The following is a 25,413-nucleotide window of genomic DNA, read 5'->3' as shown; positions in this document are numbered from 1 at the left end:
GCAAGTCATGCGCCCTCTAGATGAAATCCTCCGACCTGATGCCTCCAACGCCTCCACCCATCCAATCATGCCACTCGCTCTCTCGGCTTGGTCCACGACCGGCAGTCCTCTCTCCGCTGTTGACTTTGACCTTATCCCTCCCTTTCTTCCGTACTTCATCCTCCTCCCTCGCCCTAACTTCTGCCAAAACCTCATCCCTCAGCTCTGTGAAAGCACGAAAGACGGCGCGCACGCGCTCATCCGCGACGAGCGTGTCATTTCTGTTCTTTTCCTTGTTCCGCCCACCCAGCTTCGCACTTGTGCTGTCATTTTCCCGCTCGCCGTGGTCTGTCCCTACGCGCCGAGCGAGGCTGTCCTCGTGCCACCGCCGCAATTCGCGGCGCAGCGCCGACACTAGAGCGCCCAGCTGTTTGCTGCCCAAAGCACGCAGGGTCGAGGCCGGAATATACGTCTGCGGTGGGGGCGAGGAAGGCGTGGGATTTGTTAGTGAGGAGAAGACGGACGTGATGGTGTGGCCGGCGAGGACGAAGCTGGCGGCATTTTGCTTGATGAGAGTCTCAGGGGGCCAAAGCGAGGCCACAGCGGGGGTGCTGGGGAGAAAGGGAGAAGAGAGCAGGTCGTCAGAGAGGAGCGTAGGCGTAGGAAAAGGAATGGCTGCGCTGCTCGGAGGCAGAGACGTCCAGGCTTGGGTGTACGTGGCGTAGGTATGCCGTTGGTTTCGCGATGGTAGCTGAGCGGACTTGGATGCAAATGCGGATGCGGCGTAGTTGGGAGCAGAGGACGAGGTAGGTGGGAGCGAAGGTCTGCTCGTGCCCTTGTCGTTGCGATTGCCGTTTGTGGCAGTTGACCGCCGGGACCAACTCGACCCCGAACCCGAAGTGGTCGACGCAGTCGATGAATATGTCGTGTTGGACTCCGATCGTGACCGGGAAGACTCAGGCCGTGTCGCCGATACCTCCTCATCCTCCCCACTGCTCTTCGCTCCTGTTGCTTCACTCAAGCCGCCCCCATCCTCTGATGAATCCGTCTCGCTCCATGAGGTTCTGTCCGTATCTCCCGCATTTTCCGCTTCTCTGCTCTTTTCCCCAACCCTAAACCTCCCCTGGAATCCAACTCTTTCGCGCCACCATCTCTGTCTTTCTTCCTTGAAGCCCCTGCGCTCCCTCTCCAGCTCCTCTCGATCCTGCTGTAGTCGTCTTCTCCCTGCTTTGAGTACTTCTTCTTGAATTCGTAGTGTGAATTCCTTTCGACGTAGAGAGCGCCATGCCTCGTCAACGTCTGCGGAGATTGTGGGCGAATCAATGGTCCTGCTTGGCGATGACTGGGTACGAGGAATCAATCGTGGTCCAGGGGGCGCTGTGAAAGGTACAAAGGCATTGTCAGCACTTTTGGGCCGACGTGGTGGAGTGGAAAATGCTGATGGCTCCGAAGAAGTGGAAGAGGAAGAACTTGATTCGGGATTCGAAGAAGAGCGTGGAGTCAGTGGTATGGACGGGGACTCCTGGTGATGCTGCGGCAGGTGTTCCGCTTCTAGGGCGATCGTATTTGGATGTGGTTGTTTCGGGGTAGAGATAGACTCCTGAAATGGACTGAGACTAGGCAGTTCGTTCTGCAGTGGCGAGGCTGGGTTGACTGGATTTGTCGGTCTAGAAAAAGGACTAGGCTTCAAGTGTTGATGAGGAAAGGTGCTACGAGGAGGTATCAGGCTCTCCGACGAGCCAGACACTTTTCTCGAAGGACCACTTGATACAGCCGAGCGTGGACGCAGACGGACGGAAACCTTGTGCTTGATAGAGAATTTGTCGATGGATTTTCGAGAAGCTTTGCTGCCGCGTCGCGAGCGACCAGTCACAGCCAGAGGAGGGTGAAAGTGCGGTTGTGATGTGTTCTTTGTCAGGAGTCTCTCCTGTGTCAAATTGAACGTCTTTGAGGTCCCGTCCGAATGGTTGGAGTAGTGCGAGAAGGTGGTGGTGGTCTTTCCTGATGCTGTCGTTACGGTTCTCAGTCGCGATTGGACAGAGCCTGGGCTGCTTGGGACCTGGTTTCCATTGTCGCCTTCATTTTCCATACTCGGGCGGAAGTTATTGATCCAAGAGTTCGTGCTAGAGGTCGAGATCCTCGAGAATGCTTCCAATGTCCGTGTTGGACTAGGTCCTGATGGAAATTTTGTCGTGGAAAATGAAAGTCCTATGAAATGTGTGATATTATGGGATGTGCTCCCGTGGCGATGGTGTATTCGAGAACTCCGGAGATGGATTCCAACGTACAAAGTATGCTGGAACAATCTCAAATACCGATACAGGTGATGGTTCTAGATATTACAGAGCCGTGGAACTACACTGCGACAGACGTCAGCCAATTTTTCAATAATGGCACACTCGAACGCAAACAAGAGATAAAAGCACACAGACTGTAGTGTTTCAATACGTCTCAACTTTTGTGGGGAATCCGCATCACGATAGAGGACTAAAGCAGAAGATAGCGGAGCAAGATGGAAGGCGGTAAGCAAGATTGATTGACCGCAAGTTTCTTCAGCTTCTGCCGGGTTGAGCAGGGCGTCCAAACGGTCCCTGCGCATCAGTCGGGATGCATATTCCAGCGGCTGAAGTGGGGTGGAGGTCGTGAAGTTGAAGTACTCGTCGCGAGGGCGAGTCATTGAGGTGGTGAGATGTCCTGCGCATGAAAAGGAGACGGTACACGGGTTTCGCGTTTGAGAGCCTGAAATGTGGTTCTGTTTGTCGCGAAGTGGGTACACATCACCCGTCGTACCGTCATTTTATCGGGGACAGAAAGCAAACCACAGAAGCGCGAAGCCGACCAGTCAAGTAACACAAACAAGTCGGGTGCCGTAAACAACTTGGGCGAAAAATAAAGGTACTCACCTCGATGATTTCTCCAAAGGTAACCACTCAATTCGCTTTGGTTTCTGTCCAGCTCTCCGTCCCCGGGTCCGTCCGAGCCAGTACAACGGTAGTGGACGTATCTCGCAGCAGCAGTCGGAAATGCTGTGCTTGAAAAGAGGCGGAACAAAGGATTGGCAAATGAGTTTCCAGACCGATACGTGTGCCGAAAAAGGAATGGATGTGGAGATGAAGAAAGAAGCTGCATTGGAAAGACCAATACACGAAGAGCTGAGGGAAGAGGAGCGAGGCGTATATGGAGCAAAGAGTCAACAAGCGCTCGATCCGGTGCAATTGATCAGCAAAGAGGACTTGAGACGGCGCGTGACGTGTGTTGACGGCGCGCCGACGCGCCCGTGTTGTCGCCAGATGAATGGCAGTCAGCGAACTAGTTATTGCCGGGGAATGCCGTTCAGAAGAGGCAAAGAGGAGGAGTGCGGTGTTTGATGTGGAGGAGAGGCGCAACAACAATCTTGCAAGACAAGCTTGGTGCGGCGAGGGACCCTCACGTAGTATGTCGTCCGATGACGAAGTGGAAGGCTAAATTGGCCCCAGGAATTTGGAGTTTAGATAAAGTCGTCCGGTGTGGCTGCGGCGCGGTGTAAGGCTGAGGCTTGCGTTGCGAGGACGACGTCGTTGGAGGGGCGAATGGAGAGACGGCGATTATTGCGTCGACAACACTGGTGCGCGCGATATCGCGGCCTGGATTTTCAAAGACTGCAATTGACTATCTGGGGGTATATTGTACAGGTGACGAAAGGAAAAAGAAAAGAAAGAGTGCAAGAAGCAGAAGAAGCCACACCACCAAGCTTTGGAGAGCCGCCATCCGGTCCACAGCAAAGACCCTGCCCAGATCGCAGACCCTCCCAAAAGAAAACCACCGTGACCGTAACCGGGAAAATCAAAACAGACGCCTACCCTTTTTGTGTTCGCCGACGGCACCCGAAACACAAACGGGAGCGCGATTGTCAACTTTGGGTTAGAGCAAAACCTTAATGGTGCAAGGTTCCCCCTTGATCCCAAGAGACACCCACCGCAGTTGATGTGCCAACCCCAACGTAAACAACAATTCTCGACCTCTGCTTGTACTCTCCTCCTCAAGATGCTTATCTGAGAGCTTTTTCAACGATGCAGGTCGTCCCAATTCTCTCCAGCTGAAGCGCCAAGATTGACTCCCGTGTCCCTTGCCTACTCCGGCTGCAACACCCACGACGCGGGCACCAAAGCAATCCTTCCATTCTCATCTTTGACAATGCGGCACTTTTCTTTGGACTTGAGATTTTCTGGGTCCCAAGCAAGTGGAACTTCAGGACCTTCGATCAGTGCGTCATCCCGGAGCTCCAACTTCTCGAGAATGCCCACGTCGATGGTGTTCATCGCAACAAAACGATAGACGTGAACATGCTTTTCCTGTCCCAAGCGCCGCGAACGGCCAATCGCCTGGTCCATTTTGGCCTTGTACGCCTGCGTTGTCGTTTCAAACAAGGGCGACACGAAGATGATGTGATTGGCGTTGAACAAGTCGGTACCCGCGGCAGTTTCGTCGGTCTGGTTCATGACAAGCACCCGTCGAAAGTCGCTGTTGGACTCTCCGTCCACCCAGCGCGTGTTTTTGACGAAGCTCTGGATTTTGTCGGAAGCCTTGTCTTCGGCGCGACTGATACCTTCATAAGGAATGCGACGGCTCTTCAAGGCCTTGCCAACGCAATCCACCATGTTTTGTGACTGGACGAAGATGATGACCTGCTCGTCCTCCTTGATCCGCGAACGATCTTCTATCAGGTCAAGAATGTCGTCCAGCTTCGCGCCGAAGCTGTTCTCATTCGACAAAAGGTCCTTGTGCGAGCAAAAGTCTTCTGAACGCAAAACAGACGAGGAGGAGTCGACATCCATGTCGCATCCATCCACCTGGCATTTCCTTTTCGAAAATACCAAATCTAGACAGCTCAGACATACAATGTGGCCGCAGCCAGTGAGGACGGCTGAGGCATGTGCGCTGACCTGGTGCGAGGGATTCTGGTCGCCACATTCACACTCGACATATACCTCCTGGTTGTGGCTCTGATGGATCCTCGTGACAGCTCTTGAAAACCGAAGAGACCGGCGGAAATCCACATATTTGCGTTCCATGGCCGTCAGTCTGCTTCGAACTATTTTCTTGAGATCTCCAGCTCCTTTGCGGGGATTGCTCGCTTGACACAGAGGGGTCTTTTCCTCCATCTTGCGGATGATTTTGCCCAGGTCATCATGAGTCTTCTTGTCGCTGACAATCGGCGCTTCCACCAAATATTTTGATGCCCAGTTGTCATACTCTTTCTTTTCCTCTGATGGACAAGCCGACTGAAATCTGACCGCTTCTCTGATGGTTCCCTCCATATGGCCATGATACGAATCCATCTCGGCCTTGCGTATCTGGACAACTTTCAAGCAAGCAGATTCAACCCCGTCCGTTGGCTCACGATCGTAGGTCGCGCGTGTCATCAAAGCCACCTCTGCGCTCTCGTGTCCCTCCAAAGACTGTCTGATTCGGTCAGGCCGGTGCCCCTCGTCTTTTGAACTAGGCTTAGCGCTCTTGACGTCGTTGTCTTTGGCCTCGAGTTGGGCGAGTAGCTCTTGATACAGTGCCATATGATGCGGCCTCAGCAAGACAGGGTGAAGGGAAACCGAGCACTTGATGTGCTGAAGTTCAGCGACGTTTTGCCTGGCAAATCGGTCCAGGAAGCGCTGGGCAAGCTGATGGCGGCGCTCATGCCAATTTGCAGACCTCTTCACTCGGAAGGACAGAAATTCCTCGAACTGCGTTTGCTCTTTGCGGAGGGCTTTGGCGCTTTCCTGTGAGATGATGCCGGGGGCATCACTATCAATCCCAAGGTTGACGTTGAGGTAAGTGGCGATGCGCTTGATGTCCGCAAAGTCAGCCAAAGGTGGTGTGCCCGACAAAGCCCACCGCTTGTCGGCGTTCAATGTCGTCAAGTGTGTGTGAATTTGAATTGGCCTCCTGTACGCCTTCTTCGTCTCCATAGGGTAAGTGAACTCGTCAACGATCAGGCGGTTGAAACGGAATTGATGCAATACAGGACACTGGAATTCCTCCCAATCATCAGACTTGGCATACGAGTTGGATGCTTTGCTCAAAGTCGCCTTCTTTTGCGCTTTCTCACCACTTTGCGGCTGGTCGTATCCCTCGTATTTGGCACCCTTGGTCCGCTTTGTTGGAACAACTCCCTGAAAATCTGGATGATGCCAAGTTTGATCGAGCTCTTGCTTCAGATGGCGTGGAAAGGACCTGGTACCAATTTCCTTGAGCGTGGCATTCATTCCCGGGATCCTTTTGGACGCGTATTTGAACCACTCCGAAAAGGCACGCCCTTCCTTTGAAGGAGACTCTGGCATGGCCGTGATGTGTTGAAATTGGGCCATGTAGGGGTCGCTCTCAAAGAGACCGAATGAAACAATGATGATCTTGGCAGCCTTGAAATCCTGGATCCGCTTGGACTTCAGGTCATTGAACGTCTTGATGACCATGACCTCTTCTTCTCCGTAAAGTGACCCGTCGAGGCATTTGTGGATCTGAGCCTTCCACTGATCAGGCAGCTGAGCCGGAACGACAACCAACGTTGCTCTCAGGTGAATGAGCCCCGAGTCATCGTCAGGAGGTGGGTCTGGGGTATCCAAAAATCCTTGGTGAATCAAGGCCAAAGAGGTGACGGTCTTGCCAAAAGAGACTTGGTCTGCTACAATGCCACCTTTGACCGTGATATCCGCTTGCGCTCTGCCCTCGATCTTCCAATGCAACGGGGCGATGACTTCTTCTTCGACCTCTTCCAAAGTAGACTGAACACCCTTTTCCTGCGAACGCATCCAGTTAAGTGAACGCTTCTGGGATGGCTTCAACTGGAGCTTGAAATCCGCTGGCTGTGCGTGCTCAGTGTCGATATTGTTGTTCTTCAAGCGGAGCAGAGGGAAGTCTCCAACCGCGTAAGGTGTCCAATTGGTATCCAAGTTCCAACTGAGAGTTGCATGCTCTTGATTCAAAATACTCCAAGCTCTGTGGGCCAAAGAGAGTGAATTGATTCCAATGCTGATGTTGCAGACGCGCGAGACCGCGTCGACCGTTGCCTCAGCTTTCAAAATAGATGGGCGGACCTTCAATCCAATCTCGAAGTCTGCGCTGAGTTGAGGGTCTTCATGAGCAACGAGTTGGATGATCGTATTGCCGTTCTTTTGGACTTCTTCGACTGGCCTCCATCGGAGTGGAGGCGGAGGTGGAGAGCACTTGATGCAGACAGTCTCCCTGTGGTTTTCAAGTTGTCTCCAACCCTCCAGAGACGGAATCCTCGCAGCATTTTCAAGCATCCAAGAGAATTTGGCAAAGAAATCAACCATGTCGTTTTCGACAGCTTGGTAGACGCCTGGTTCCACGCCATGTTGGTGACATTTAATGTTGAGGACCGCTAGAGCGTTCGAACAATCCAATGCCATGCTTTGCTCATTCCAATCAGAGTTGGGCTGTTTGACGACACGACCGACCTCCAATGGAGTCAGGCTGGTTGTATGGTCCTCGATCCACCTTACTGGCGTCACCGTCGTAGAAAACGTTTGTGGGTGCCATGGACGGAATGTCGGTGCAAACGTTGCAAGTGTCTGTCTTGGCTCACCGTAGTCAAGCCTCTCGGGGCAGTGGGAAAAGACAAAACGATCCTCATTGACAGGGCCAACACGGGTGGGATCCATGAAGAGGTAGAGGGGCTCAGGACCATCTCGACGATACAGGGCAGAACAGGCGGTGCCGCAGTGCGACAAATGTTGAAAAGTACCCGTGATGATTTGAGTTTCCGCATCTGTGGAGCGAATCTCAAGCGACTTGGGGATGGTTTCCTCCTGGTAGTCAAGCAAGCCGTAAGCCGCACGCCAAGAGGGCTTTGTCCCCTTACTCCCCACGACCTCAATCGAGCATTCTTGCAATCGAGGTACACGCCACTTCCAATCTGCGGCCCATTGAGTAGGTGAGAGGTTGGCTCTGGCGACAGGGTCCTGTAGAAACTTTCGTGTTGAGCCTTTGGAGGCAAGATGACTTGAAGGCTTGATGTAGAGCTTCCATTCCGCTGTGGCGCCGATTTCCAGCTCTGCTACTGCGTTTGGCGAAGCATATCTTGCAACCCAGGGAACATAGGATGTGCGCTTCAGGCATTGAAATGTGAGCTTCTCGTTCCGCACGTTGTCAACAGCGTTGCAGTAGTCCTTCAAGAGCTGCTGGTCCAAGTCACCAGAAGAGTTGTAGGACATCAAACGAGCCTGCAAAAGCTCAATTTCAGGCAGCTCCTTGAATTGCAGCGCAAGAGGAAGATTGTTTTTCCAATTGGTTGAGAACTCATGAGGGTTCAAACGAGCAGATTCGCACGGGCGGTAGTTGTGTCTCGGTTTGCTCGCGCAAGACGCACATGCGGAGTGTCCACAGTCCTGACATACCAAAATGGTCTCGCAAGCGGTCTCCCAAGTTCCTTCGCACTGGCAGCGGCGACGGCTCTGAACTGCGGCAGCGCACATGCGGTCGACATCAAAGTCTGGAAAAGAGCTTTCACGGTTTGGGTCGAGGGAAATGTCAAGAGAGTTGTCTCCAATGAACGCGGACCTTGCTGCAGGCTTCTTCACTGACAGCTGCGCACATGTTCTGCCCGAGCGCTTCAACGTGGCTCCTGAAACGATGAGGGCGGCAAGCTCAGCAGCTCCAACGACTGTAGTGCTCATGGCATTTCCGGCCAAATCCTGGACCTCAGCCATGCTTTCAAGGGTCAGGGAGATCTTGTCCAATGGAATTCCCTGGAGCGCCAAAGTTTCGTGTGGAGTCATTGGTGCTGCGCGGTCTGTGAGGTAGAAAATTCCGCTCGGCGTGATGCAGGAACAAATACCAAAGGCCGTCTCACCACCCCTGTCCACATTCTGCGAAAGCTCCATGATCATGGTCTTGAAGAGAGGGTCGAAACCGGGAGGGTCGATACCGCGAGGCTTGCTACCGGATGGGTTCCATTTCGGGTCGTCTTTGGCAGCTCGCAAGCATCTAATGTCAATCGAGTCCCAGACTCTCTCAACCTGCTTGTTCAACCATGGCTTGTGAGCATGCTCAAATGCAACGCAGCCACCTCCTTTGACCCACTGCGTGATTGGCTTCAACTCGCCAAGGCTCTCTTCCCTCCGGCGGTCTTCGTGACGCCTGCGGCATGCATCCCATAGAACATCCCGCGACTTGTTACTGCGCTGGAACACGCGAGACAGCTCAGAGTTGAATTGATGAACACGAGGGTCATCACCAGGAAGGAGGAAAGCACTCGCAGGTGCGCTGGCACGACGCTTCAGGCCGCTCTTCATCAAATCGGCCCATTCCTTAAGAGCTTTGCTGTGGTTCTGAGACTCGTCTCGGCGTATCCACAACATGTAGCCGCGCGTTCGTGTTTGAGGCAGGTAGAAGTCCTTGGTGTCCGCTCTGCAAAAAGACGCTTGGTAGCCATAACTTGCAGCACGCTTTTCCAACTTCTCCCATGGTGCCCCAGAAACGTTCTCGAAGATGAGCACCGTTGGCTTCCACTTCTCGACATAAGCCAATACTCCGTCAAGGGTGTCGTTCGACTCTCCGTTACTGACTTTGCCTTTTTTGACGTTGAGGGCAGAAAAGTCGACACATGAGGAACCGGCAACTACGATGTCCACGTCTCCAGGAACCTTAGCTTTGGCGCCGTAGACATTAGTTGCTCCATCCTCCATGACATCGTCTCGACAGAACTCGCGGACATCGCGGAAGATGATAGGAGGCTTGAAGTTTCTCTCAATGTAGGCCTGCTTCCGGGGGACAATCTCGGCAGAGAAGACGTGCTCCAGGTACAAAGGCTTCTGCCCCAGCTTCTCGAGTGAGTTGGAAATAAGTTGAAGCGCGAGCAATGGGCTCTCTGTACCGGAACACATGGTTGCGACGCGTAGCTTTGTACCGGCAAGCTCCTGGAGCGCTTCGTTAAGGCCTTGACCCAAAGCATTATTCGTCAGGTCCGTGAAGATGTCTTGAATGTTGGACAGTGGGGGAAGGTTTGGGTCAAGCCCTCGCCTGCTCTCGCCGGGAGCTCGAGTTGTGGGAGTTCGAGTTGAGGGAGTTCGAGTTGAGGGAGCTCGACTCTTGCGGGCTCTGGCTGGCTTTTTGGTGGCGCGCTCCTCAATTTCAGAGACTCCCTCTCTTCCTTCAGTGTTGTCATCTTCCGAAGTCGCATTCTGGGTGTCGTTATCCTCCGAAGAATTGTTCTCAGTGTCCACCTGAGAGGCGCTGCTGCCATCGTACTCTGAGTCGCCGTTGCCGTGTTCTTCGCTCAGGACTGGGGCGTCGGACTCTGAGCTGCTTTCATTGGCTTCGAGCGTGTACTTGACTGGGAGGCGGGTCGATCGTCTGGGCCTTCCACTGGCACTTTGAGGCGTTTGCTCTGGCGGTTCCTTGGAGTCTGATCGGCTATCGGGTGGTGTTGGGAGGAGGGAGCCAGATGCTGGGTAAACAATGTTAGTGAACGGGTGAATCTCGGGAGAGCTACGGCTTTTACCTGGGACATGAGGGCACGCACATCTCTGAGCTGGTGAGGCAGTAGTCTTCTCCTCCACAACCTTGGACTTTTTGGCAGGCTGGATTGAGGATTCGCTGCCTTTGCGCTTGGCAGCCGCTCGAGTTTTTTTCTCCATGGTGAGCCGCTTTGCCCAGTGGGCTGAAGGCTCGGATTTTGTACGACAAAGAAGGCGTCCAAATGCTCAATGGCGGTTCTCCAAGCAATGCCAATTTGGTGTTGATGCGCGGGCCCTTTGGAAACGCGACACGGGATACACGGGAAGACGCGTCGGGCAATGTGGCTCGGGCGTCATTAGCGTCATCGGCTACCGGTTTTTGGCCGGGGTTACCACGGTGACTGCATCTATCAGATGTCTGCTTCCCACGTGCCTCTACGCCTACTTTCTACTTCCTTGCCTACCTGCCACTTTATCCAGCGCATTTGGCAAACCAACCTATGCAACCCGTCTAGCCTTTGCAATACTACAGTCAGGATATCACTAAGCAGATTAGGAAAGACCAAAAGAGAATTGGGCAATATCCTCACCATTCACAGGATGTCCGAGGGTCCTTCACTACTATTTTTACATTCCAGAGCACCTGAACAGGCCCTCCTGATCCCAGTGTCTTTCAACCATGTTCCGAATTCATAAATTGTGTACATTTGTGGGTGAATCCCCTTTTCATGACGGCTTTTCCCAATCAGTCTACACTCTGGCCCAGGAGGGCTTTTCATGCCATTCGAAAAACGATTGAAAATATGATTCACATCTGGTGATGGTCTTGGAGCCATCGGGGTGCAAATGGTGGTGTTTCCTCAACTCGTTCTACATGTTTTGGAGGAGATTCAAATAGAAGGCCTTGGTTTGCTGTCAAATCGAGGAGGGAATTAGCCTTAGACGACGGTCTTGGGCCTACACACACATGCAATGCTGGATGTGAATGCAAACGATTTCCAAGGCGCTGGTTGAGGCTCGGGGACTGCCTGCCGCCAAAGAAAAGTCGGTTGGCTTTAGTCAAGAACCGGGCACCCCTTTCTTGCTACTAAGCAAGCACACCTGCTACGTCAGCAGCTCTCTTTTCAAATCTTCTCATCTCTCCCTCTCCATCACTTACTCGCCGCATCATCCATCCATCCACCACCAGCTGCACCAGGCAGCCAAAAGTCTCCGATGAGGGAAAAGAAATCTGGAACCGATTACACAACATCACGACGAAGCTTCAATTCGGCAACGGACGCTGAAGCCAGCTGTTGCAAGCCGACAATGGTAAGTCGACCCATAGGAGGCCTCACTACAAAGTAGGCAGATGGGCATTCGGATTTCGGCAACATGAATTATTTTGTACGATTGATTCAGACCACCAGGGTTTCAGAGAGCGAGAAAAAGAACAGTTAAAAGCCCATAAAGGACGAAGAAATGGACACGAGGAGCACCAAGCCTTTGGAAACATGGACGTGGGAAGCCTTTCTGCACAGGACGGCTGCGGCTGTGTGATACGGTTTTTGCATCAAGTCTCAGTTCAGTGGCAGCTCAACAGTGGTACCGAGGGCACGTCAACCAAGGACCTTCTCCGCTGCCGAAACTACATGAGTATTAGCGATGCTCGAGTCAAAGGACGGCACATCCAACTTACCGTTCACGCCGGTATTGTCGGGTTCGACGTGGACGGCCTTGACCTTTCCGTTCTCTACCTCGAGAGCGTAGCGCTTGCTGCGGTCGTTTCCAAAGATCTTCTTGCTGTCAAATGACAAGTCCAGGGCGTTGGTGAAGGCGCCATGGGTGTCAGCGAGGAAGCGGATTCCGCTTTTGCCATTGGGATCCAAAGAGGTTGCCCATGCCTTCATGCTGTGGAAGGGTCAGCCAACAAGCAGAGGCAACATCAAGAAGAGCACGAAGACGATGAATTTTGGCAAGGCATACACAAAAGGGTCATTGACCGACACGACAACGACGGAGCCAGCGTCCTTGAGCTTTGGCGAGTTTATATAGCCGGGGATGTGCGAAGACGAGCACGCGGGGCCTGAAGACGATTGAGGTTAGCTGGCTGACTGCAAGTGCCGGCAAGCGGTGGCTTACTGAAAGCCGCAGGAACGCCTATGATGAGGCCCTTGCCTGTCAGCTCCTTGGCAAGGTTCACCTGTTCGCCCGGAGAGCCTTTGAACAGAGGCAGGTCGGGCAAAGAGTCGCCGACGCTGACGCTGGAGCGGGCCGAGGCGTGAAAGCCGCGGGAGAGGCGGACGGCAGAGGCACAGGCTGACGACCTGCTGGAAGCGGCTAGGAGACGAAGCATGGTGAAGATTGGGAGAGGTGAGTGTGGTGCAGAGAAATTGGCCAAGGGCGGGAGCACGTCGAGGAGCGCGAGGGCTTGCGGGAGGCTAAACCAGGCGTCGTCTTTTACGGTAAGCCTGCCGAGAACATGGCCGGTGGCGCTTGTGCAGTGCAAAGTGAAGCTGGGGGCCGGGGCAGGGCAAGTCTGACGTGCCTCAAGTCGATCTGTCTTCCATTTTGCCCTAGTTAATCAGGATTGTCGACGAGTGAGAGGGTGGGCTGCCATGCCAGTGCGAACGAACCAACGCAACAGCCAACCGACGGTGGACAAAGACAAGAATCCCCGACCCCGACCGCGCGAGAATCCTGACCTTTTCACCCACCCTCGACTTCTCTCGCCGTCGACACTCACGTTCCGCCTGTGCCTGCGCCTGCACCCTCGGTCCTCCTCTCGTCTCCATCTCCGTCTGTTCGACACCGCGTTCAGCCGCCCATCTGCGGTAGTCCATCGCCTAGCTCCCCCAATAGCGCCTCCCTTCTGTCCCTGTGCGTCGAGCAGAGCCCTGCTCTCCCTCGACGGCCCTCATCGCATCTGACAGGCACCGGTGCAAGTCATTCTTAATCCGCAATCATTCGCCTCGACATCCCCTTTTGGCGCTTGTTCACTTCTTCATTCTCCCGCCGCTACCCGGCGCTGACACACGCCCGTCTGCTGTGAATTGTTGCTCCAACTTCCGCTCCCGCGCTCCGGCGCGCCACTGCAGCTTCCACCTTGCTGAGCCTGCGCGACATGGACTCGAGCAATCAGCAAGGCGGCAATAGTCACCATGGAGCCGGTGGAGGTGGAGGTGGAGGGGGCGGCGGCGGAGGCGGAGGCTCCAGCAACTCGAGCGACTTTGTGAGTGATGATCCCGGCACGCCGCCAGAGGCTCCGTCTCTGGAGACGCACCGCTGATGTTTTGCAACAGGTTCGCAAGCTCTACAAGTATGCGATCGCCCAAGACCACTCCTCTTGCTCGGCCAACCCATTGACCTTGGTAACAGGATGTTGGAGAGTCCCCAGGACGAAAGCGTTGTCCGATGGGGCAACGAGGGCGACAGCTTCGTCGTGCTCGAGGTGAGCGCTTGCGATTCAGTGCCTTCAAACCAATCCCACTGACTCTGATTAGAACGAAAAATTCACAAAGCACATTCTGCCAAAGCATTTCAAGCATAGCAACTTCGCCAGTTTCGTCCGTCAGTTGAACAAGTACGACTTTCACAAGGTCCGGCACAACAATGAGGAAAACGGCCAATCTCCGTACGGCGCGGGCGTAAGTACACGGTTCTTGGACCCAATCGTAATCGCAGAAGGTCTGATACACGGCGCAGGCGTGGGAATTCAAACATCCCGATTTCAAGATGAACAACAAAGAAGCTCTCGACAACATCCGGAGAAAAGCCCCAGCGCCTCGAAAACCCAACACGAATCCGGAAGACCTTGTTATCCCGACGCAGCAGATGGACATGTTCAACACTCAGCTCGTCGCTACGCAGCAACAACTTCAACAGATGCAGGAGCGCTACAACGAACTCAGCATACATCACTCAATGCTTCTCCAGGAATTAGTCGGCATGCAAAAGACCATTGTAAACCATGAGCACATCATGCAGAGTGTCATGCAGTATTTGCAAAATGTCGATGCGCAAAGGCGACGGGATAGCCGCCTGGTCACTTCCAACCCGTTCCCTGACGGAGCCGGGGGGACGCACAACGGGAACATGGACCCTGGAAATCAGCAAGTCCCTGGCATGGATGACGACTCACCCGCGTCGCCTCTTCAGCACGCCTCAAAGTTGCTCAGTGAGACCAACGCCGACGTCATGCTTAACCCGCGCAACCTGGAGCATATGAATGAATTGGCTATGCGTATGAACGGCACGCTGACCACTCCTCCGCCGGAATTCAGTCGCAACGGTACGCGCCCAGCCAGTCGTGGGGCAGCACCCCATTCCGCAAGCTCTTCCACTTCTATGCGCATTGGCGACATTGACAACCTCGTCTACCCAGTTGGCCAAAACAATGGCATCGACCCTATGTACAGCGAGCATATCCACAATATCCCGTATCCACTGCCATCGAAGCCGCTGGAGCCAACCGATGCAAGACGTCCTCCGGAGCAGCGAAAGAAGAGTGCGCAGGTGGATCCAGGATGGATCAGACAACCTCATATCTTGCTTGTTGAAGATGACCAGACTTGTCGGAGAATCGGTAGCAAGTTCCTCGACGCATTCCACTGCGCGATTGATAGCGCCGTAAGTGCCCTTTCTCAAAGAAAAAGTCAATCTGCTAACACCAAAGCAGCTTGATGGACTGCAAGCTGTCAACAAAATGAACTCACCACAGAAGTATGACCTCGTGCTGATGGACATTATTATGCCCAACCTTGACGGCGTTTCGGCGTGCCATCTCATTCGCCAATTTGACTCGACACCTATCATCGCCATGACGTCAAATATTCGAAGTGACGACATTTCCATGTATTTCCAACACGGCAAGTGATACGCGTGGGTGGATTGGTACGCTCATCTGACGGTATCTAGGGATGAACGATGTGTTGCCAAAGCCCTTCACCAAAGAAGGCCTGCTCCTAATGCTTGAGAAGCATTTAGCTCACTTGAAAAAACCATCTGCGAACATGGACGCCATGGTTCCTCCAGCAGTGCAAGCACCGACAGCTTTGCAGCACGGTTCGGGTCGGCCATCGCTCAAGGATGAGGATTCTCCTTCCAAATCTCCCACGACTGGAAGCAACTGGAATTCCCCAAGCCAGATGCCCGGAGTCTCACCAGTCGGAAGTAGTGTCGCCGAGGAGTACATGAACACGGTTCACAGCCATCACCCAACTGCTTTTGGTGTACCAACTCAAATGCCGGCGGGTATGCAGTACAACACGTCACCTCAAATGCCCATGGGAGCGCGCCAGCAGGGCGGCCAGCAACATCGGCGACACATCTCGGAAATCTCCGGCGGCGACGATGTCAACAATCCAAACAAGCGGCAGCAAATGTACAACCCGCAACTCCAAGCCCAGGCGATGAACGCAATGCAAAGGCCTCGATGATAGGCAGGCGGGTCCCGAATGCTCTTCTCAGCGCATAGTGTGGCTGTACGTCCGCATCTTGGGAGTCTCCATACCGACGGACAGGTTTCGGCTTATTGCAGGCCTGCTTTGAGCCGTGTCCGGCAAGATCTTTCAAGCCGCCAATGCAGTCATTCCAAGAGTCATAGACGAAGCCAAAGAGGACTTCATTCAAGATGTGCGACCAACGGCGCGCAAGTCTCAGCTGTCATGGGAAGGAAATTTGCGACATTCAGAGAATGCCTGACTGACAAATGCCCTTCCCATCTTGCGCCGAGCCGCCAGGAGCGGCCAGCTAGGCTTGGCGAGATGAAGAGCAGGACCTCCAAGCGTCTCGAACGAGGTCTCGTTCCTCCCGTGGTGCTGGTTTGCCCGCAGGAGGAGATTTGACAATTCATGCAGCTTGTTGCTATTTGTACGTATCAAAGCTAGTAAATTTGGGGTACGTGTAAAGGCAACGGCTCAAGCATAGGAGACGACGGGATGATTGCTTAGTAGGACATGAGGCATCGTATCATCCGGGCAATTCAAGATACCTAGGGACAGAAGGTGTGGTGTTCAATGTGACGGTCTCTTGCCAGTGTCAATACTTCTATCTGGTCCAATCATTGAGCGGACTGAGTCTTTCAACCAAACTAGACAAATCAAGGAAAATTCAACATCACATGTCAGCATGCAAGTAACCCGGGAATGAATATCATTATAATTATCGCCATGTTGTCGAAAGCCTTCTTGTCTCAAGGTCCAAAAACGGCCACGCTCCCAAAAAGCCAAGGAGGACCCCGTCGCAGCGCGGAGTCATACCTTTTTTTGTTTTCGTCATGCCCTCCGCATTGACCACGCCCATCTGCACCACCCCGGCCATCAACCTTCACACTATTTCCACCGCAAGCAACGAGCGCTCCGCCTCGCCAACCATGGCTCCCAAATCCAAAAAGGCCAATGACAAGCCTCGGTCGGCTGACGATACCGTGGAGGAGCCGTTTCAGGCCGTAGTACTCTCGGACAGCTACGAGCCAAAATTCTATCCTCTAACGCTCGAGAAGCCTAGGGTATGTTGCTCACAAGCCTTTGCGATTTCTCACTGCGTGCGGAAGACTGATCTCTCTATCGCCTTAGTGTCTTCTCACTCTCGCCAACACCCCGCTTATCGAGTACACGTTTGAGTTCCTTGCGAACGCCGGCGTCGAAGAGGTCTTTGTGTACTGCGGTGCACACACAGATTTGTTGGAGGAATACATACAGTATGTTGCTTTGTTTGCGCGCGCGAGGGGAGAGGCATTTGGCTGAGTCTCGATCAGGAACTCGAAATGGTACGCGCCGTCGTCGCCATTCTCCAAGGTGGAGCTCATCCGGTCGACCTCACACACGGTCGGCGATGCGATGCGCGACCTTGACCACCGCGGATTCCTGGCAGGCGACTTCTTGGTCGTGTACGGCGACGTCGTGAGCAACTTGCCGCTCAAGGACGCACTGGCGGCGCACAAAGCGCGGCGCGAGAAGGACAAGAACGCCATCATGACCATGGTGCTGCGGGAAGCAGGCGAAAAACACCGTACAAAGGCCCAGGATTCCAGTCCCGTCTTCATCATCGACCCGACCAAGGACCGCTGCCTCCACTTCGAACAGATCCACTCGCGCGAATACTCCGAAAAGCACCACGTCAACATCGCCGCGGACCTGCTGGCAGAGAACACCGAACTCGAGATCCGCAGCGACCTGATTGATTGTGGGATTGATATTTGCACGCCAGACGTACTGGCGCTGTGGAGCGACAACTTTGATTTCCAGGCTCCGCGCCGCGGCTTCTTGCACAGCGTGTTGAAGGACTACGAGCTCAACGGCAAGACCATCCATACCCACGTCATTGACAACCACTACGCCGCTCGCGTGCGCAACCTCCAAGCCTTCGATGCGGTGAGCCAAGACGTCATTTCAAGATGGGCCTACCCTCTGTGCCCCGACAGCAATCTCATGGCCGACCAAACATACCGATATCACAAGGGCAACGTGTACAAGGAGGAAGGAGTCATATTGGCCAGATCAAGTGTCATCAACCGCGGCACCGTCATAGGGACATACACAAGCGTTGGCGAGGGCACCCACATTTCCAACAGTGTCATTGGCCGCGGATGCCGGATAGGAGACAACGTCAACATTGAAGGCGCTTACATTTGGGACGACGCTGTTGTTGAGGACAATGCAGTCATCAAAAAGGCTATTGTTGCGAACAAGGCGCATGTCGGAAGGGGTTGCAGGATCGAAGCGGGTGCTCTCGTGTCCTACGGCGTGCGCATCTCCAACGACATGGTAGTGGACGGCGCGAGTAGACTTACTACGGCAAAGAGAAAACGGCTCGAGGGCGAGGAGGTTGAAAGAGCGCCTTCGGACCCCAAGGTCGTGGGTCAAGACGGCATTGGTGTCGAGTTTGTTGACGAGGACGAGGATGAGGATGACGAGGTTGTAGAGGGCCTTGTGCCAAAGCGGTCAAGTGAGTCTGAAAGATTAGCTTCTCTGTCCAGTGCTAACAACTACCAGTCTACAGCCTCTCCCACCTCTCGCTGTCGGATGAGTCAATCTCAACACTCGACTCTGAGTCTGACTTTACGGACGAAGCCATGGGCCATCACGACAGATCGGCATCAGGAAGCTTTTTGTCTGTTGCTTCGGATGCGTCGAGCCACCATGCATCTAACTTTGATCACGAAGCGGCAGAGAGTTTGCTGGATTCATTCCGCAAAAACGATGACACGGCTAACATTCAGTTGGAGCTTGCGTCGCTGCGGATGAGCACAAACGCATCTGAGCATCAAGTGCGGCGCGCCGTTGTTACCGCTATGCTGAGACGCATTTCGGACGTTATCCAGAGTGGCAGTGTTAGTGTGAAGCAAGCCACGGAGCAGGTGCTAAGTCCGCACCAGACGCTGCTGCAGAGGACAATGTTCGACAAGAATGCATCAAGCAAGGTCGACCAGGTGGACTTTTTGCTTCTTATGCAGGCGGACCTGTCGCACCGCAACGAGGGCGACAGCATTCTGCTCCATGCGTCGATGAAGCTGTACGACATGGACGTGATTGAGGACGAGGCGTTTGAGCAGTGGTGGGCCGACGACAAGTCGAGTGCCGACGAAGCCATGAAAAAGGTCCGAAGCAAGACGCAGCAGTTTATTGATTTCTTGGCGCAGTCGGATGACGAGAGCAGCGAGGAGGAGGAAGACGACGAGGAGGATGACGATGACGAGTAGTTGTAGCCAGAAAATAGATAGAACGCTGCCCCCCACACCTCGACACGCCTGAGGGACCACTCTCCAGCTTGGCCGGGGTCATGAGGCGGTGGCGGCGAAAAAGATGTAAAAAAGGTCAACTGAAGCCGAACAAAAAGGTTCCTTCCTGGTTTTGGTTCGGGTGGACGCACGGCCCGTGGTGTAGCTGCACAGAAGACGGGCTTCCTCGGGCGGGCGGCGGCCGGAGGCGATGATGACCTACCACCCCGATATGATGCCTGACCCTAGGAACTCCTACTGAGGTGCGCCGCCCAAGACCACGACACCACCTGACTTGTTCGCCCGCCCACCTGTCTGTTTGTCTTGTTACTTGCTGTACACCATAATCCCACGCCCCGCGCGGTTCACAACTACGAAAGCTGCTGCACCTCGCTCCTGCGCCTCTTCCTTTACCCGCCTGACCGTCCGCGCGCCAACCCGTCATCTACGGCGGTGTTGGCTCCTATCCATCACCACGTCTTCCCTCTCCAAGAAGCGCAAGGCATCCGAGACCGACGCGGCAGACTGTCCAAACAAGAAACCAGAGACTGCCGCTGCCGCACGCCTGGCCAAACAAACTCTCCCCGCAACGCCTCTGACTACGGCCTCGCCCTCCATGGATTCCGAAGAGGAGGGCTTCAACAGCATGCAGTCAAGCGAAGACGAATTTGATATGGCGGACGATAGTGACGTTAGCCTCGAGGAAGACGGTATGCCCGACACATCTCTCAAAGGTCGAGAGAGGACGCAAAGCAAACTAACTTGACGCGTACAATAGATTCGGACATGGATATTGAAGATGCCGACATTCCCTTCGACACCCAAGACAAGGACATCAAGCCGACCAAGAATTCCTACGAGGTCGACTTCAAAGTCTACAGCCCTCTCGACATCCAAAAGTACCAGTCAAAGACGATAGACGAAGTTTCCCAGATCCTCGGACAACCGCCCGAAGCCACGGCAATACTGTTGAGGCACACGCGCTGGAACAAGGAAAGGCTCATCGAGCAGTACATGGACAAACAAGAGGAGTTGCTGGAGGAAGCCGGCCTCGGAGACGAGGTTGCTACGCGCTGCAGGATCGAGAAGGCTCCAGCGGGCTTCATGTGCGAGTCATGCTACATTGATGATGACCCGGACATGCAGACTTTCGCGATGAAGTGTGGCCACAGGTTCTGCGTGGACTGCTATCGGCAATATCTTACCACCAAGATAAAGGACGAGGGAGAAGCTGCACGCATCAAGTGCCCAGGCACTGACTGCAACCGCATCGTGGACTCAAAGTCGCTGGATTTGCTCGTGACGGACCAACTCAAGGACAGGTGAATACACCCTGCTTTGTGCGCCAAGCCTATGCTAACAAACATCCCTAGGTACCAAGAACTCCTTACTCGGACCTATGTCGACGACAAGGAGATCCTCAAGTGGTGCCCTGCTCCCAACTGCGAGTTCGCCGTCGAGTGCCATGTCAAACAACGAGATCTCCTCCGCATTGTTCCTACCGTCACTTGCAACTGCTCCCACCTGTTCTGCTTCGGCTGCTCGCTCAACGATCATCAGCCCGCACCCTGTCCGCTCGTAAAGAAATGGCTTAAGAAGTGCGAGGACGACTCGGAAACCGCCAACTGGATCTCTGCCAACACGAAAGAGTGCCCTCGATGCCACTCAACAATTGAGAAGAATGGCGGCTGCAACCACATGACCTGCCGCAAATGTCGCCATGAGTTTTGTTGGATGTGCATGGGCGTCTGGTCAGAGCATGGCACTAGTTGGTACAACTGTAACCGCTTCGAGGAGAAGAGTGGATCGGAAGCTCGCGACGCGCAGGCAAAGTCACGGCAGTCTCTGGAACGTTATCTCCACTACTACAACCGCTACGCCAACCACGAGCAGTCGGCCAAGCTTGACAAGGACATTTACCTTAAGACGGAGCGCAAGATGACCCAGCTCCAGTCGTCATCGGGCATGTCCTGGATCGAGGTGCAGTTCCTGGAGCAAGCTTCGCAGGCTTTGCAGCAATGCCGTCAGACTCTTAAGTGGACTTACGCATTCGCATACTACCTCGCGCGCAACAACTTGACCGAGATCTTCGAGGACAACCAGAAGGACTTGGAAATGGCGGTTGAGAACCTGTCGGAGATGTTTGAGAAGCCGGTCGACCAGTTGGCAGGCCTCAAGGTGGAGATGATGGACAAGACTTCGTACTGCAAAAGACGAAGGATCATCCTACTCAACGACACGGCGGAAAACTTGAAGATTGGTAAGTTTTGCTGGCTTTATTGATATGAATAGGTCACTGACTGCGTGGCTTGGCAGGCAACTGGGAGTTCAACGTGGACCTCGCCTCTTGAATGAAGTGCTCGAGGTGCCACCTCCCGTCCTCTGATTTTCGACTATGACTTCCGCAGCATTCCGGCATAACTTGACTAACCGTTGGAGGGAAACGAAATGTAACAAAAAGTGCGGCACACTTCTGCTCTTGCTTCTAGAGAGCTACTCGAATGGCCATTGATGCATTTCATCCAGCCATCCGCCTTCGCCTCGCTCATCATCAGTAGTAGCCAAAGCAGATGGCGTTCAAGTTGGTCCGCTAGTCAGCGACTGATTCAGCTATCATGCCTGCCTTTTCCATTGCATGATTTTCAGGACTTGCGCGCTCAGTCTCACTCGTCTCCGTCTTCCCTTTGCTTGCTCTGCTTTCCTATTCTTGCGTATTTGCTTCTTTGATGCATATAGAACCTGGTGGTGTTTCGGTGTTTGTACCTTCCTTTCTCTTGCTCCCTTTTCTTTCCTATCACGCGCACTTCATCTTCCCGCACCCTTCACTTGGCCTGGATGGGGACGCAAAACGGCAAGACGATCGCAACCGACACCCATGGCATTGGGGCGTGGACATTGATGTCGGACCAGGGTGGTGGTTGGCCATGTAACGGATGGATGTGACTCACGATTGACGTTGACCTACAAGAGCACGCGAAGATGGAAAGCCGGAGATTCGGGGCCCCGCTGTGTCGAGGTCGCAGAGCAGCACAAGGCGTTGGCGTACTTGGGAGTGTGGCGTAGTAGCTCAGACTACCTTCATGGAGAAGAATTCGAGAGGCTTTATGAATAAAGCATTCGGGTTGCTATCGTATCTATTAATGGGCCGTTGAATCGACGCAAAGTCTCTTACAGCATTCCGGTATTCAAAGACAAAATCCAAGCGCCCAAGAACCTCACCCGATGTTGACTTTTGCCCTTTCCTCACTCTCGGCCCCCTACCCAGGCAAGCAACTTTCAACTTCCACTGATGCCCTTCCTTTCTTCCTGGTTTCTTCCTCTGCGACCCTGGCGTCGGCCCTTCAACCGGGGGCCCCGCGCATCAAACGCTCTCAGGCGGCCACGCCAATCCCCGCGTTCGCTTGCGCCCTGCTGCTTGCTTTGCACGAGTCGAGGTGGAGTATGGATGTGGCATGCTCTGCGCGTTGATCGTCATTTTGGCTTGTTGGAGGAGCCGAGTTGGAGGGTTGGATGGTTGGGGGAGGATGGGGTTGTGGTTGGTTGGTTGGTCAGGTCTGCTGGTTGACAGTTTTGAGAGTCATGGAAGATGGAGTGGAGTGTGGGGATGGAGATACATGGAGGGGTGTGGGGAGGGGGAATGGGGAACGAGGTGGAGTTGTAGCTACATGTTGTGGGGTAGACGGGATGCGTGAGGTTTCTCAGGGGAAAGGTACATGTGTCTGTGTATGAGCAACTGAAGAGACAAAGATGTCCGCAAATCAGTACACCACAGCCAGTAAACACCCCAGGTCATCTCATCTATATACCCCCCCAAAACGCCATCGATTTCCCACCCTCCTAACCCAACAGTGAATCACCTCGGCATTTACCGGCAGTGGCCGATCAAGAGTGGCAGAATCGACCTTTTTCTTTTAGCACACTTCCTAATCTGGACAGTGAGGTTAACAGGAAGACAGGTGTTCGAAACTGTTGGGCCGCAGGAAGATGTGTTCTTTTCAAGATTCTGAGGGGGACGGTGATTATGATTTTGGTGCTCAAATCACCAAGTCAAGATGTGTGTATACAGGGAGCATTCGAGCACCTCAACACCGAAAGACTTGGATCTTTCAGCCGGCAGGAGGATGACTACAGGGAGCATTCAAGCACCCGAGCAACGAAAGACTTGGAAGTTTCAGCCTGCGGGAGGATGACGACAGGGAGCATTCAAGCACGTCAACATCGAAAGACTTGGACATTTCAGCCTGCAGGAGGATGACTACAGGGAGCATTCGAGCTCCCCGGTTCCATAGCTATGTGATGCTAACTTTGATATCCAGCGCAGAAAAGCTCCACGTGGGCAGCGGCGTGACCAAACCATGCAGATGGGGTAGCTGTTTTCGACTCTTTCTCTCTCCGTACGACTCTATTCCTCCAAGGAAAAGTCGTAAGGCTTAAACGCCGCCTTGGAAGCCTCCGCATCACCAACCTCGTCTTCATGGCTCTGCCCGCAGTCTCTCCAATCGACGCGGTTCTCCAAACCCAGCAGCTTCGCTAGGACCCGCCGGCCGAACTGGAGGTCGAATCGAAAGCTCGCATCGAGTGGTAAGATTAAGTTCGTCTCTTTGCCGTTGCCGCCATCACGCTCGCCGTCCTCTTCTTCTGCTGCCGGACTCCAGATCTGCAGCCTGAAGAAATCGTTGCCCTCTTCAAATCCATCGCCAACGTCTTTCTTTTCGAACTTGGGGTACTTCTCATTCTCTGCCTGCACCTTGAACGCAACTTCGACGAGACCCTTGTCGATCAGGTCGACCGGCATGGGCAGGAATTGCCAGTGCGTGTGGATGCCGCTTGCGCGGCTGACTTCCCATGTCACGGCGCCCAGCTTGCCTTTGCTGAGTGTGGCGACCATACGCTGCAACGCGTGGCGGTAGCGCTGCATCTCGTTGAAGGTGCTCGCACGGCTCTCGGACTCGCTGATGAGACCGAGGGTGGGCGTGTGGTTGAGGGGAATGATGAGGATGTGGCTGGGGAATTTGAGATGCGGCGAGAATGTCGAAGCGGTGCTCAACGGTCCCTTGGCTGTAGTGAGATAGGCGTCTTCGCCTATCGATGTGATGAGATGCGTGGCAATGTTGGCGTTGGAAAGGCAGAAGAAGCATTCGTCTTGGGCTAGCGGTTTCGTCCGCTGACGTTTGTTTCCCTTTCGGCGATGGTGGCGTCCGCCTTCATCAGGGGCTGAAAAGCGGTATGATGCCTCTTGGCTCGGTAACGACCTCTTCTTGCTCGCAAAGGAGAGTGGCGATGCGGTGGTGCCGCTGGGTATGCTGATTGGCGGTGCAGCGGTCGGATCGAGGCTGAATGCATAGATCCATTTTTGCTTCTTTGCGTTGCCGTAATTTGCCATGCTGATGAAACGCGTGATCTTGTAGCCATCTGGCGCGTCCTCAGTAGGGGCATGGAAGAATGGCTCTCTCTCATAGAAAGTGCTGTCCGAAAGGGAAAAATGGTAGCGCGGCTTGAGATGGGAGCAAACATCCGAAATGCAAGCTTGCTGGGACGGCTCTTCATCAGGCTGGAAATCTACCTTGGAACCCGTACGGATCTCAGCTGGCCATTGGGCTGTGATGAGGATGTCGGCGTTACTAGCTCCCCGTAGGACTCGTGCATCTTGCTCGCTGTAAAAGGGGCTGTACTTGTCATCTGACGTGGGCTTGTCGAGCTTTGGGTCCAGCGTCCCCCCGAGAGCGACAATGCGAATTCCTTCCGAAGTCTTCAGAGTACCGCGCTTGCCGAGGAAGTAAAGATTGGGACATAGCTCCCCTGCCGAGGAGTCAAGCTTTTCTGTGACTTTGTTTGGCAGCGGCTTGGATCCGAGCGAAAAGTAAGTTGGTAATGCGACTTCAATCTTGCCGCTGATCAACTCTTCAATGTTTTTTTCATCCTCTTCGGTCGACGACGCTGGATCCTTGAAGAGATCTCCAGCAACAATCGCAAATGCAAAGCTATTTTTGGCGTGGAGCCCTGCGACTTTCTTGAAGACGTCCGGATACTGGCCGTTGACGCCGCCCACGACAACACTGAAGTCGAAGTTAGAAAAACGAAAGGTGAAATTCTAGGACACAGAGGCTAGACTAAGACCCAAAAGAAAAATTGACGCAGTCACACCAGAAGATCCACTTACATCTTTGAAGCCATTTCCAAGTTGGACAAGAGTGAATAGGCCGTTGCGGCGCTGTGGCATGCAAAGTGCCTTGGAGTTGGCGGTCGTCTGGGGGAGCTCAGTGGTTGTGATCTGCAGCCTGTCTT

General features: G+C 53.9%; 7 protein-coding genes across 7 annotated transcripts; 3 read left to right on the top strand and 4 right to left on the bottom strand.

Moving 5' to 3' along the window:
- Positions 1-16: 16 nt before the first annotated feature.
- On the bottom strand, positions 17-2,068 carry BKA78DRAFT_299428 (uncharacterized protein; the record flags this gene model as incomplete). The annotated part of the gene is made up of 1 exon (XM_066887053.1): positions 17-2,068. The coding sequence occupies one exon, from the start codon at positions 2,066-2,068 to the stop codon at positions 17-19; it is 2,052 nt and encodes a 683-aa protein (XP_066739785.1).
- Positions 2,069-4,088: 2,020 nt separating this feature from the next.
- BKA78DRAFT_356573 (uncharacterized protein) lies at positions 4,089-10,610 on the bottom strand (the record flags this gene model as incomplete). The annotated part of the gene is made up of 2 exons (XM_066892077.1): positions 4,089-10,420; positions 10,475-10,610. 2 exons carry the CDS (start codon positions 10,608-10,610, stop codon positions 4,089-4,091), a joined length of 6,468 nt encoding a protein of 2,155 aa, XP_066739784.1.
- Positions 10,611-11,902: 1,292 nt separating this feature from the next.
- On the bottom strand, positions 11,903-12,896 carry BKA78DRAFT_41649 (AhpC/TSA family protein). The gene is made up of 4 exons (XM_066893156.1): positions 12,552-12,896; positions 12,396-12,495; positions 12,109-12,320; positions 11,903-12,057 (listed from the first exon to the last, which is right to left on the bottom strand). The coding sequence occupies exons 1-4, from the start codon at positions 12,763-12,765 to the stop codon at positions 12,029-12,031; spliced, it is 555 nt and encodes a 184-aa protein (XP_066739783.1). The 5' UTR covers positions 12,766-12,896; the 3' UTR covers positions 11,903-12,028.
- A 637-nt stretch (positions 12,897-13,533) lies between these two features.
- BKA78DRAFT_333604 (heat shock transcription factor 2) lies at positions 13,534-19,110 on the top strand (the record flags this gene model as incomplete). Its single annotated transcript, XM_066890105.1, has 11 exons — positions 13,534-13,641; positions 13,712-13,728; positions 13,788-13,860; positions 13,913-14,056; positions 14,115-15,038; positions 15,088-15,277; positions 15,327-15,763; positions 16,804-16,917; positions 16,985-17,109; positions 17,167-18,356; positions 18,404-19,110. 11 exons carry the CDS (start codon positions 13,534-13,536, stop codon positions 19,108-19,110), a joined length of 4,029 nt encoding a protein of 1,342 aa, XP_066739782.1.
- Positions 19,111-19,914: 804 nt separating this feature from the next.
- Positions 19,915-21,411, top strand: BKA78DRAFT_257356 (RING finger protein; the record flags this gene model as incomplete). The annotated part of the gene is made up of 2 exons (XM_066885181.1): positions 19,915-20,450; positions 20,502-21,411. 2 exons carry the CDS (start codon positions 19,915-19,917, stop codon positions 21,409-21,411), a joined length of 1,446 nt encoding a protein of 481 aa, XP_066739781.1.
- Positions 21,412-22,183: 772 nt separating this feature from the next.
- BKA78DRAFT_41636 (uncharacterized protein) lies at positions 22,184-22,731 on the top strand. Its single transcript, XM_066893155.1, has one exon. The coding sequence runs from the start codon at positions 22,418-22,420 to the stop codon at positions 22,691-22,693; it is 276 nt and encodes a 91-aa protein (XP_066739780.1). The 5' UTR covers positions 22,184-22,417; the 3' UTR covers positions 22,694-22,731.
- A 799-nt stretch (positions 22,732-23,530) lies between these two features.
- On the bottom strand, positions 23,531-25,302 carry BKA78DRAFT_356568 (CwfJ domain-containing protein; the record flags this gene model as incomplete). Its single annotated transcript, XM_066892076.1, has 2 exons — positions 23,531-25,184; positions 25,289-25,302. 2 exons carry the CDS (start codon positions 25,300-25,302, stop codon positions 23,531-23,533), a joined length of 1,668 nt encoding a protein of 555 aa, XP_066739779.1.
- Between the last annotated feature and the right edge of the window lie 111 nt (positions 25,303-25,413).

The sequence above is a fragment of the Phyllosticta capitalensis genome (genome assembly GCF_038381095.1).
Source record: "Phyllosticta capitalensis strain CBS 128856 chromosome Unknown BKA78scaffold_11, whole genome shotgun sequence".
NCBI classification, from domain to species: Eukaryota; Fungi; Ascomycota; class Dothideomycetes; order Botryosphaeriales; family Phyllostictaceae; genus Phyllosticta; species Phyllosticta capitalensis.
Note: the sequence above shows the minus strand (reverse complement) of the source record. Positions and strands in the feature narration are given on the sequence as shown.

Excerpts from the sequence above, each read along its gene's own strand:
- BKA78DRAFT_41636 (XM_066893155.1), top strand. The coding sequence starts at position 22,418 with ATGCCCTTCCTTTCTTCCTGGTTTCTTCCTCTGCGACCCTGGCGTCGG.
- BKA78DRAFT_41649 (XM_066893156.1), bottom strand. The coding sequence starts at position 12,765 with ATGCTTCGTCTCCTAGCCGCTTCCAGCAGGTCGTCAGCCTGTGCCTCT. Across the intron at positions 12,496-12,551 it reads AGGCGTTCCTGCGGCTTTCA|GCCCCGCGTGCTCGTCTTCG; the intron begins GTAAGCCACCGC and ends AATCGTCTTCAG. Across the intron at positions 12,321-12,395 it reads TCGGTCAATGACCCTTTTGT|CATGAAGGCATGGGCAACCT; the intron begins GTATGCCTTGCC and ends ACCCTTCCACAG.